This window comes from Pseudopipra pipra, chromosome 6 (assembly GCF_036250125.1).
Source record: "Pseudopipra pipra isolate bDixPip1 chromosome 6, bDixPip1.hap1, whole genome shotgun sequence".
NCBI classification, from domain to species: Eukaryota; Metazoa; Chordata; class Aves; order Passeriformes; family Pipridae; genus Pseudopipra; species Pseudopipra pipra.
The window spans coordinates 52854708-52867457 of NC_087554.1; the positions used below are offsets into that span (position 1 = coordinate 52854708).

The 12750-nt window shown below is 47.7% G+C and overlaps 1 protein-coding gene across 1 annotated transcript; it reads left to right on the top strand.

Annotated features, from left to right (window-relative positions):
• Positions 1-4011: 4011 nt before the first annotated feature.
• On the top strand, positions 4012-12532 carry LOC135416743 (extracellular tyrosine-protein kinase PKDCC-like). The gene is made up of 7 exons (XM_064660064.1): positions 4012-4536; positions 4701-4823; positions 6913-7184; positions 8383-8462; positions 8553-8657; positions 10131-10307; positions 11701-12532. Exons 1-7 carry the CDS (start codon positions 4012-4014, stop codon positions 11802-11804), a joined length of 1386 nt encoding a protein of 461 aa, XP_064516134.1. The 3' UTR covers positions 11805-12532.
• Positions 12533-12750: the final 218 nt, after the last annotated feature.

Here is a 12750-nt window from a genome sequence, read left to right on the forward strand (position 1 = left end):
GGTTTCTTTGATCCCTCTCCCAGACCTATAAACTCTTTGCCTCCTTCTTCTGGACTGATGCCCAGGACTTTCATGTATGTACTCAGAGTGAAAACTTTCCCCCCAGGATTTCTTCCCAGGTTTTTTATACTAACCCAAGAGCTTGATCTTATCCCTTCTAGATCAGTGTCATAGACAAGAAAGAAGGAAACACTGCTGCCTAGACCTCTTAGGACAGGAGGGATCCAGCTAGGGAAATTGTACCCAGAGGTGTCTGTCTTTCAGAAGGCAAATGCCTTCGGTGCTGGCATGGGAGAATGTGAAGCTTTCTCACCCCAACTAGTCTGGAGCACAGGAGACTCCCAATTTTTCCTCTACACTTCATGTACAGACTCATACCTTTCCAGAGAGCCCAGCTAGCATTACTACCAGGACAGAAGTGGGAAAAATCTCATTCCAGCCCTTGCAAGAAGCCAGGAGAAGCTCAGAAGCATGGGATTCAATCACATTTATCGAAATTATAGCCCAGCCTGATATTTTCTGAACGGTGGACAGCTCTGTCTGCAGCCCCCAGAGGAATGAACGTAGATAAGAAAGTGTAAGATACTGGTGGGCCTAGTGCAAGTGCACAGCTTAACCATACATGCATTTGCACTCAGTGTGGTTGTACAATGAGAGCTGCAACAGGAAGGGATGGGATAGGATGGGATGGGATGTACTCTGTCAGGCAGGGCTCTTTCGCCTCCTCTCAGTTTCCCCACAAACTGCAACATCATTTGTTCTACTGACCTCAGGACAAAAGAAGCACTTGAAGAATGACATTTCCTCAGTGAGGCAGTGGGTGTGCTCCTTCAGTGATATCAGGGACAAGGGAGGCACCAGTAAGGCGGGGAAACTACCCACGAGGGGACACTACAATCCTGACAGCATCTCAATTGAGTCATTATAAGGTTTCTCCATGCTGCCCATGCCACTGCTTTGGTCTGCTCTGCAGGACACATGATGACATTATTTTTAATTAATCTCTGCTTGTCTGCCTTATGCTAAGGTTTGGAGTCTGCACGCAGGTGACACTGAAGCTGAAGAGTGGGAGGCCCTTTACTCTGTTTTATTCCCTGTGAGCTCAGTTTCTTGCTGTAGACTCAGTCTCTCAGCTGCAGGTACAAGGGAGGCTCAGGAGATGGAAAAAAAAATTACAAAAAGAGGTCAAAGCTAGCAAGCTCAGAAAACTTTCTACAATGCCTTCCCTTCTCACGTAAGATCTCTGTGTGAAATGGTTGGTGGCAAGCCCTGCCCTGCTCACCATGCCCATGTGTGCCCATGCACGGGGTCCATGAGAGGTAGCAAGTATTTTTTATCTGTATTCTCCTGTACAGATCCATTGTAAAAATGTCGAAGAATTGCTTCCTTCTTTTCCAATGGACTTAATTAGGCCTTGCTCTTGCCCCTTTCCTCAGAAGATCACAGCACTGTAAGCTAAAAGCAGACACTGGAGCATCTCCAGTGCCTGAGGCACCAGCAGCATCCAGTAAGAGATTATGCTGGGTCCACCCTGAGAATTCTAGCAGGGGGTACTGGTACCAAGCACCAGAAAAGACTCCAGTTCTGTGGGATTTTTCATCTCTTCTGTGAGGGTTGTCTCACCCTCACCTTCAGTCTCTTCCCCCATTACCTCCTATCCCCTCTTTTGTTTGCACAAACCCTCCAAGGAACTAAGGAACACTCAAATGGCCACATACTCCTCTGCTACATCCTTGCTGCAGCACTTTGCTTTGTTTCTTATTTCAAGTGTCAGCTCTGTCAGGCAAGGCCACCTCTTGTGCCATAGTCTGCAAAAAGCCTTGCACAGCAGAGCCATGATCTTGGCAGGAATCCTTAAGTGCTACTATAAAGCAAATAAATAATCAGTCATTGTTACCTTTTTGTATCTGGGAGTCCTCTCTAATAGGCCTTGATAGTATTACAGTATTGAGGACAGGCTGAAATCAGATAATAGTACTCTCAGCTGGCATATATTCCCTTGGAAACAGAGGTAAAAATGCATTTAATACCTCTCCAGTGACAATGAATATTAATTAATATGACACAAAGGTATAGTTGATTTGAAAATAAGGACACTAATTAAAGAGCTATTAGGTTAAAAAGCAACAAAGGAAATTCTGGTACTGAATGAGCTGTTCTGGGTTCAGCTTCTAACCTGTCCTGCATGGATAAGCACAGATGGCCTGAGATTTTCCACTTTATTTTACATATAGGCAGACTGTGGGTTTTGCCTTCCCTTCCCAAACTGTCATCTGGAAATGTCCTGAAGAATTCAGAATTCATTTTTCCTGCTGTCTCACAGAGCAACTGGGCTCCACTGAGGTGCTGCTGCTCGTACTCTGTCTCATTGACTGCTCCAGTGGCATTGAACCAACAAGAAGCGAAAGGGAAACTTTCTGCAGGCTTTTGGGAAGAAACCTATTTGTAAGTGATTGCTTATATTCATTATTCCTGTTAAAATAGCCTTGGGGATCACTGGTCATGATAGCTGTCTTGCTGTAATCTCTGAAAATCTCCATCCCTCAAGCCATGACATTAAAGTCGAATTTCTTACTGAGGTTTCACAAAGGTTCCTTTGCAGGGGTGACTTGTGACAGTGACCTGAGCAGAGTGTGCACACACAGAGTGTGTTATGAGTGAGTCAGGAGAGAAGCAATGGCACTGCTGTGCATGGAGGGAGGCATGGAGGAGCAGATGTGTCCAAGGGTATCAGCAGCACTGCAGGACTGAGCAGTCCCATTGCTTGATCACAACCAGGACAAACCCCGTGTAATCTCACCCATTGTGTCCCAGTGGATGCCCCACCAGTCTTCTCCTGGTGCAGGCAGAACCTGCAGGCTCTCAGCAGAGCTGTGTCCCTCGGGAACAGGGCAGCACCTGGGAAATAGCAGGCACCCCAGCTAACAGAGGAAAAGTGAGATGGGTATCCTCCAACCTCCAACGCCCAACTGTGCTGTGCATCACCTCTCCCTTTCTGGGGAGGGTCTCTCAGGCTAGTTATGCCGCCAAAAACATTAGGGCAGAAAACGAAGCAAACTAGATGGAGAGGCAGACCATTATTTTAATTTCTAGCCCAGTATCATAAAGGTAAATAAAAAAGTGAATCAACCCATTGGGCTGGTGTTTCAGGCTGCTCAGTGAGGAGAATTAACTGCATATTGCCTAAATTAAAAGCAGACAAATTGTATCTGCCTTCGCCCTAAGCTAACCCGACTGACTTCCAGCACAGCAGCGCCCAGTGCAGACACGTGTCTAAAGCCAGTGACAGAACCGCGGCACGAACCTGTCCGGCTTCTCGCAGCCACCTCGGCAGTACTTTCCTCTCCTGCACAGGTACACGTGTGTTGCAGAAGGCAGTCCTGAGCTGGCTTTGTCACCAGGCCCATCAATTTCCTCGGAAATAAATGATAAAGCTGTGTTTTCTGCCTAGACGGGCTGGTTTTGGAGGAGGAGGATTTTTTGGTTTTGTTGGTGGTTTTTTTTCTGTAAAAAATTACAGTTCTGTGCTTTAGGCAGCGTTTTGCTGATTCAACTTAATAGGGCTTATCCTTCTAATAAGAGAGACTGCCAGTCTTTGCTTTTCTTAGGAACCTAACCCGAGCTTTTCCAGAGGCAGGGGAACGCGATATCTCAGTCCTTACTAATTTTAACCCATTGTACAGCTATCCCTCGGCCGCGCGCTGCAGTATCTCTATCGAGGCTGACGAAACTCACGCCCGTGGAAATCGGCGTGTTCTGCCACAAACAGCCACCGCCGGAGGGTGGCCGGGCGTCTCCGGGGATGCACCGCTCGCTCTCGGCAGTTCGGCTTCCCAGCCGGGGCCACCTCTTCCAGAACCGCCACCTCCCCTCCGCGGGCGGTCCGTGCCGGGGTGGGGGCTCCGAGTGCCGCCCGCCCGACACGCCCCCTCGGCGTTGCTCGCCTTTCCCAGCGCGGCGGAGCGCGGGCGGCAGAGCGGCGGGACCGGCGGCGGGGCAGCCCCGCTCCCCATGGCGGCGGCGGCAGGGCGGGCTCGGCGGAGCGCCCGGCTGAGCGCGGCGGCGCTGCTGGCGCTGCCGGCCCTGGCGCTGCTGGCGCTGCCGCCCGGCCGCGGTGGCGGCGGTGGTGGCGGTGTCGGCGGTGTTGGTGGCGAGGCGCAGCCGGGCTCCGCGCCGCCGCTCCTGCTGCCGCCGGGCTTGCGGGAGGAGCTGCGGCAGAGGCGGCGCGACCTGCGGCGGCTGGAGGCGGCGGCGGGCGGCGGCGGGGAGGCGGCCGCGGGTGGGCTGGGCTGCGGCGACCTGAGCCGGGCGACGGCCGTGAGCATCCTGGGCTGGGGCTTCACCAAGGTGGTGGCTCGGGCGGTGCTGGAGGGCGGCGGCGCCGTCGCCCTCAAGTCGGTGCACGGGGCGGGCCGGGAGGTGCGGCGGTGCGTGCAGCGGTACGGGGCACCCGCCGGCTGCCGCCGCCTGGCCGCCTACAAGGTGCTCAAGGAGGTGACGCTGCTGCAGCGCCTGCAGCACCCCGGCATCGTACAGGTACGGCGAGAGGGGTGCGGGAGGCTCTCCCTGGGCACGGCGGGGCTCGGTGCCGGGGCTGAGCCGGTCCCTCCGTGTTACCCGCGCTGTCCCCCGGCGGCCCCGACCTGCCTGGCGCTGGCAGGGGCGGCGCCCCGACCGACCATCCTTGTACTCTCCCGCAGCTGCACGGCCAGTGCTATGAGAACAGCGGAGATGCTGAGCTGCGGGTCACAGCCATGCTGGAGCTGGGATCCCCCCTGGAGATGATTCAGCTCCTGCAGACCCCCTGGGAGGAAAGATTTAAAGTAAGGAAACAACACAAACGGAGTTTTATCAGTCGGTTTTAGACCACAAACTGGGTAAATGCAAAGAGCCGGTGATGCCTGCTGGGGCAAAGGGGATTCTCCTGCTGACACTTTGCTCTCGCAAATTGTCCGTAAATCGTTTCGCTTTCAGTCCTTTTATATCCCATTAAAACAGCCCCAGCCTGGCATCTCACCGCTAAGTTTCCTTCTCTGTAGAGCGAAGTTAGAAGAACTACGTCTGGGAGGGAGTAGTCACAAATTCGTGCTCGGTGCTGGGGTGGTGGTTAATACCCGCTATTACACTATATCGCTAGTTCTTCCTCTATGTTATATATATGCAAAGGGACTTTGGTAGCGAGACCCCTCGGGAGAGCCGCCTCACTGTGCTCCGAGTTGTTTGATGTGTGTTACCTGTTTGAGGCAGCAAGCTGAGCAACGTGTCCCTCACCATGTGTTTGTGTGGTGATTTTGATCTTGGCCCTTTAAGTATTACTGTAGTACAAAAACTACTAAACTGCTTTTCTCCTGCTGTCGGTGCTAGGATTGAGGCCCAGCTAGAGAGATCTACCTTGTCTCTTAAGCGTCCCACATAGGGACTCATATGCTCCCCAGGAACATAATGGACTTGTGACGTGGCACTTATTTTACTTATAGCTTGCATTACAGTTTATCTCAAGGGCTCAGCTGGGGGTTCACTATTACTTGTTTGGGTCCCAGGAGGAAACAGATCATCATGTAGGAGCATGGGTATCTTAATCTCAGCAAGAAATGGTTTGGGCAAAATAAAAACACAAAAGTCCTAAAATAAATTCCCTGCCTGCATGAGGTCCTTAATGTTGAAGAGGAGCCTTGCCATCCAAGCCAGAGGGGGAGTGTGGCAACTGTGCTCACTCGGCTGTGAGATATGGAGCTGGGATTCTTATGATTGCTTCACTAAACAAGTTAAAATAGCATCAGAGCTTCCAGCATAATTTCTCTTGGCTTGTGGAGTTCTACTTCTGCTTACAGACAGTTTCATACTGGCTTCTACATAGTTTTCCCAGCACCTCATCTTCTCCAATGTGCCAAAGTCTCCTGTAGAGCTAGAAACTCATGATGCTGGATTAGCTGATGGTAAGGTCTGGTACAGTGGCGTTAAAGATTTTAGTAATCTCTTGACTGATGCAGACACTAATTCAAAATTTACACTGGTACTGTCTAGTCCTGTTTCCTAATTAGGGCGTCTAAACATATGGGATTCCCCTGTGATGAGCCACATCAGATACCAGCGATTGTGTGAGCTGTTCCAAGGGAAAAAACCCTCACGCCTGCACAGATCGCTATCGGGAGCAGTGCAGGGTGGCGTGAGGCTGCCTGGCACACCCAGCTGAGGATACAGCTTGTCTGATGCCAGGGCTCCTGATACTGAATGAAAACTGCTGCAAAAAGCTACTTGAGCAAAGTGCTGGCGCAGAATTAATGCACTCTTCTAGCTCTAGTTTATTTAAAGATCATTTACTGAGCTTTCTGCTGGGTCAGGTATTATCTGACCTTTCCCTGCTGCCAGAAAGTTGGTACATAAAAGCAAAAGAGCTGGCAGTAAATATATTGTGCGCTTTGACTGATTCTTCAGAAACATGACTGTGTGCCCAAATTCATATTGCTGAGTGATACATCAAGGCATGAATCTGGTATTAATGACTATGGAGCCTCAGTCTGTATGGAGCAGCATGAGGGAAGGGAGAAGAATCTATTAATTCTATGCCAGAATGGGAAAAACCCTTCTGATTTCAGCTAGCAAATCAATATAGGTCCTGAAACATGAAGACTGCTATTGTTTTCCTCACAGCTCTCTCTTCTAGTTCTTCTAACTGCAAATGTCTCTTTTTGTATACACATTTTTAAAAAATGTTGCTAAACTACTTACCAGTCAAATCCTGTGGCAATGTTGATAATAAATTTTGTAGCATACATATAATTACCTTTTAAGTTCTATATGCTTTTTTTCCCTTTTAATTTCATTGAATGCACTGTCCTTTGTTCTACTTCCAATTTAATAGCTGTTTTTCATCTGTTTTTTTTCCACGCATATTCATCTTCTCTTTCTCAGATTTGCCTCAGTCTTGTGAAACTGCTCTTTTACTTGGCACATTCCCCCCTGGGTTCAATAGTCCTCTTGGATTTCCAGCCGAGGCAGTTTGTTATGGTGGATGGAAACCTAAAAGTGACAGACATGGATGATGCCAGCACTGAGGAGCTGTCATGCAAGGAAGATGTTGACTGCACACTTGACTTCCCTACCAAAAGCTTCCCTCTCAAATGCTCTGCAGTTGGGAAATGCGAAGGAATAAATGAAAAGAAGAATCTTTTCAATGCATATCGGTATGTCCAGCTAGATGGGGGGAAATCTGGGGTGTTTGAGCTCACACTCTGCCATGTAGGCTCTAGCATCTTGTGTTTCTTCTGTGCAGTGATTCCCCTCACCTCTGTCAAACGGTAGTTAAGGATCACTTTGAAGCAAGTTATTTTCCTTATAAGGCAGAAAAATAGTGCAGTTGTCTGGTGAGAATGAAGGCATCTTTCTTTTGCTGCTCCCTTTCATCAGTGCCCTCTAGAAATCTGCCCCAAAGCTTGCATCTGTGAATATGCTGTTTGCCCAACAAGCCCCAGTGCTTGACACCCACAGGCCGTGTTTGCTGAAAGCAGTGGCAGCGTGAGCTACCTGCCAAAGCCCACCAGCTCTGAGTCCCTGATGTTGGGAACAGGCTAACTCTTACCTTGAACTCAGAATCTCCCTGTAGGGCCTGTGGGTACCTATGGAAGAATAATAGAACAGGTTAACAGGCAAGGGGCTGAGGCTGCTACAGCATTCCATGTAGACCATCAACTGAAAACCACAGGGGCTTCTGCTCATTGTTGGTGCTTGGCAGGTCACCTACTGGGAGGAAGCCTTGGCAGCTGGATAGTTACAGAGAAGCACTTAGTAAGGGAGCCTGAATTTCCAGGATTCAGTGTTACAGGGCAAATCCCTGCTCTGATTACTGCAGCCTTACAGTTGCACTTGTCTCTTGTGCACTTGTCTCCCTAGAACAGGAGTTTCGTGAAAGGGTCAGAAAATTAGTCATCCTGCCTTTCCAGGGGCAATAAGAATGCTAAACCTTTTCAGGGCAAGAGAAATGCCTTGCATGAGTCTTCCTTTACACTGGTTGGGGTTTGGAGGTTTTTTGTTTGTTTTGTTTTGTTTTTTAGGGTTTGGGGGGTTTTTTTGTGTGTGTTGGGAAATGCATTGCTTAGTGTACAAAAAAGGCTCAGGGAATGAGGGGGAATTTCATTGCATGAACCTTTGCAAGGTGGATTTCATGTGGTACTTGACAGCATGCTGTGCTGCAAGGACCAGGCTTTCAGCCCAAATCACAGGAACCATCTGTGAAGCAGCAAGATGTGCTCAAACATAGCTTTATAACCAAAGCAGACTTACTGGTTGCATATGGATAATCAAGTCACGGGAAAATGCAGACAACTTAATCACCAGGGAAATTAAGCTACTGTATTCTAATCAGTCTGTGGGATTTTTTTGCAGGTATTTTTTCACCTATCTTTTGCCACATTCTGCACCACCAGCTTTGCGGCCCCTTTTGAGTGATATTCTGAATGCAACAGGTACCAGCTATTACCCATGAACTTCTTTATTGGAACTAAAAAGTATTTCATGGAATTATTTATCTTCGTCATCTTTTTCCTTAAATGTAGGTGATTTACGATACGGTATAAATGAAACCATGAGAGCTTTTGAAAAGGTTTTACATCTGTACAAGTCTGGGCTCTATCTGCAGAAAAGACCTCTTCTTTTAAAAGGTACCTGATTTTGAATGCTTTAAGTAGCGTAAGTACTGAGGGAGTGTGGAATTGGTAACTGGTCAAATTCTGATCTCCCATACATACAGGCAGTGTATAGTCGCCAGAAAAAACATCAAAAGTGTCTTTTTTTTTGAGCAGCCTTTTGTTGTTTTTTCATGGTAGCCGTACATGGTTGCATTGCTTTGCAAAGTAAAAGCAGTGCAGACAATCTGGCCTACAGATGGACATGTGCTTCTAAATACTCCTCTCACAATGAGCATCAGTGTTTCAAGTGACTGTATTTGGGGTAGCTTAAGCAACTAAAGCAGAGTGTCTCCTGTCTCTTCTTGGGGTCATCTTATCCTGTGGACCAATAGGTCAGTTTTCCATTTCACTGGATGACTTCTGTCTGCTGAGCACAGATTATTATGGGAACATACAGTGGGGAAGTGACAACAGTGAGATGAGTGTGGCAGTGTGACTGGGACCTCGTGCCCTCTAAGTTCCGTTTTTCTGAAAACCATTCCGTTTGACCTGTGGATGGATAATTGAGCCTTTATGAGATGCATTCCTCTGAAAAGGACCCATTTGGTGGTAGAGAGATGAGGCTGATCAAAAGGAAGTCTTCGAAAGTCGAGTGGTTACTGTGGTTTGCATTTTCTTGAAAGTTCACCTGAGATGGTGGGGGGGTGATGGTGGTTTGCAGAAGGAAGTCTCTTTAAATGTGAAAGAAGTAGGATTTGCACTGTTATGAACAAAGATACCCAGCCGTTTGCATGGAAGAACCAGCAGCTTTAACAAGAATTACTGGTATTTTCCAGCAACACCTACCTGTTGGCTTCACAACTGGCCCAGTAGCGGTGTGCCATAATGATCATAGAGGTGTGGGAAGGTGGGGAGAGACTCTTAGCAGTCAGTGAACAATAGCCTGAACAGCACCTGCTCAGGCTTGTCAGATCTTTTGTCTTTTGTCTGGTCTCCTTATCAGGAGCAGGATCTGGCCTCCCTTTCCCACACTGTGGTTCCTAAATCTCCTGATTCTGTGGGTGGCAACCATGATGGGTGGGTCAGCATGTGCCCCATGTAGCTTGGTGCTGGTTCTGCTTCTGCTGTTGAGGATGGGGTGTAGGAGAGGCTACAGTGGGGTTGGCTTCCCTGGATAAGAAATGGAGGGCCTGTGTACTTGTGCAGCAGCCTCCTCTCACCCACCCCTATGGTTGCACCCCTGTTCCTTCATCTTTGAGAGCCCTGCCCCTCTCCTACATCTGTGGAGGAATTGCTGTCCTGTGTTCCATAGCAGAACCAAAAGGCAGGATTTGGGTTTCTTTTAACTTTGCAGCTCCATGCCCACTCCATCTACTCAGGTCAGTTCAGTCTATCACATTTCTTTGGAGAGTTTCACTGAAGTGCAACTCACTAAGTGTGTAGCATAATTAGTCTCCGAAAGTGCACTTTTAAGTGTGTCCCTAGACACCTTCTTTCTGTTCCCAGACTACATCCCCCTAAAGGGTTTCCGAACAGTGGAAGGAGAAGACTACAAGTGCTGGCCCTCCTACAGCCACCTGGGATGTCTGCTGTCCATTCACAGCGCCGAGGAAGCTGCTGCAATTTGTAACTCCCAGTCACAGTGTCAGAGTTTTATCATCACCCAGCAGAGGACGTGGACAGGTGAGCTGTGACAGGGCACTGCCACGTGGTGCCCCTGCTTCCTCAGTTGTGAGTGGAGGTGGTGCTGCTGCCTTCCTCCTTAGTGCCTTGAGTCTGCAGGTGCATGTAAAAGCTGCCTTCCTTACTCTCAAGATCAGATGGCTGCCACTGTGGGCATCCAAAAATTCCCCGAATATTTTTGAGGAGACACAAGAGAAATTATATTCTCCTTCTGCACCTTTTCTCCTCTACTAATTTTGCACAGGACTGCTAGGTATTGTGAAACAGTTACTTACTTCTTGCAGAGATTGCTTCACTTTGGTGTTAGGCTAAACAATCCCTGTGGTACGGATAGTTTGCAAAGCTGTGGGGTTTTTAGAGATGAAAGAAGCCATGTAAAAGAAGGTGGTTACTATTGTTGTAATTAAAAGAATCATAGCTTACAACTTGTTATCCCCTTTATCAAAACTAAAGCCCCAAGCCAAGGGATTTCCAGAATGTCCCTGTAATTAGCTCTGATTATAGCCTCTTACAGCTAGTGTGTTTTCAGAATTATTATAAATTATCTCATTTAGCTGACACTTCAAGCGTGAGCTAAATTGTTTCTTAAAGTGAAACACTAAATGAGGTAAATGAGTGTTTTTACTCACAGTGGTGCTGAAGAATTGTGTTTTGTCAGCTCACATGACATTTTAAAAAAACCCCGAAACTACCAAAAATGCAGCTTTTCTATGTGCTTGTATGCAATTGGCATGTGGCAAACTAATGATATAAATAGTGCTTGCACGGATGCAACATAAATCTCTTTGAGCCAGCTTCACACCAGCAATGTATTGTCTGAGCTGTGCCTAATACATCTCATCTGGCTCCCTCACGGGGCAGCTGTTAGTTGCTGTGTGTGATGCCTGCCTGGAAGGAATCCTACTTGATGTGACAGTGAGGATGCAGGACAAGCACATGGGACAGAGACCCTTTCTGCAGCACCTGGCTTGGGTGCTGATCCCTGACATCCCATACCATGTCTGCAGTCTTTAATCCCTTCCTGATATTTTTTTCTTCCTCACAGTTTTACAGCTCGCCTTTGCAGCCAAAGAAGCAAAAAGTGTGTGGCTGAAATGCCGAGTGCCTAAGTTTGCCAGTTGGATTAATGAGAGCTGTGGGAATGTGCTAGTCCCTCTTAGGGCAGCTTCGAAAAGCAAAGCAAGATGTAAAAGCCTCTAGGGCTGGTTGATGCATTCCTTGTGCATGCTCTGTGAGCATCTGGAGTTTACTGGGGGTGTAAAACACATCTATGGCAGGGCAGAATGACCCTCTGTTAGGCAAGCAGTGTGTTACTGTGTCTTTTGCAATAAATAGCATGGGTCAAGGTGAATCTGTCTCCTCTATTAAACTTGTGTTTTTATTTCCTTTCCAGGACGCCCACTCGCCTCATTTCAGAGTAGCTGGACTGATTTAATACCAGATACTAATGCTGTAGTCTATATTAAACGTTCGGCTTCCTCAGGGGAAAGACTTTAAAGACAATGAGATCACATAAAATGATCCTGGGAGGAACAAACCGCTGGGGAGAGTTTCATCTGCTGGAAAGAATGACATATTTTATTTTGCTTTGGGATGGGATCTCCCTGCCAGCTCAGATAGAGTCAAATGCTGCTGTCTCCTTGATCAAAGCTCAGATTTCTCATTGCTGCTCCGCTAGCTTATTTTCTGTTCCCACACTGCTGTTCCACATAAATGGTCCCAGTTTTAGTCAAATGCCACTAGACTGTGCAATACTTAGCTTTGCTGCTTTGGCCAGCTTGTCAGTCAAGAAATAGAAATAGCTGCAAGGGATCCAGCTTGGGTAGGCTTTGTTATTTCAGTCACCTCCAAAAACCACTTTCCAGAAGGTAGTGGCTCTTTCTGCAGCTACCAATTGGGATTTCATACCACTGCAAATGTAAAGGATGGGATTTCAGTGAGGGGGCCAAGGGTGCAGGGTGGGGATCCTTACCTGGAGGTTGATGATGGGGGTGGTCTTCCAAGGAGGGTCCTGTTTCAGTTCCTTCCAGTGTAGGGGAGGGAAGTGGTGTATAGGTCAACTCTGGATCCAGGATTTGGGTTTGATCCTATGTGATTTCTAATACCAGCTCCCATGTATCAACCTTGAAGGTTTTTCTCTGTTACTTTCCATGAAAGAGCAAGACATTCAAATTATTTATGTGTAAGGTGTGACTTTGTATGATAAAGAATGACTTTATTCTAAACATGTTGTGAAAAGTTTTTTTTTCTTTAATTGTCTAAGTCTTTACTGCAACCAAATGAACAAATGTGTTTATCACCTTTATCTCACCTAGCATCACCTAGTCCTGAGGCCAGCCTATGAGTGCTTTAAGCATGTATGAATGTTCCTGAGCCCTTTGGACACTTAGGTCTTGGAGGATGCTCTGTGGATGTGCTAGCAGGCTCATAAGTGTAGAGGAGA

Bases quoted from the DNA above. Each gene is read 5' to 3' on its own strand.
- LOC135416743 (XM_064660064.1), top strand. From the start codon at position 4,012: ATGGCGGCGGCGGCAGGGCGGGCTCGGCGGAGCGCCCGGCTGAGCGCG. The intron at 7,185-8,382 runs GTATGTCCAGCT...ATTTTTTTGCAG, and splicing joins AATCTTTTCAATGCATATCG to GTATTTTTTCACCTATCTTT. The intron at 10,308-11,700 runs GTGAGCTGTGAC...TTTCCTTTCCAG, and splicing joins CCAGCAGAGGACGTGGACAG to GACGCCCACTCGCCTCATTT.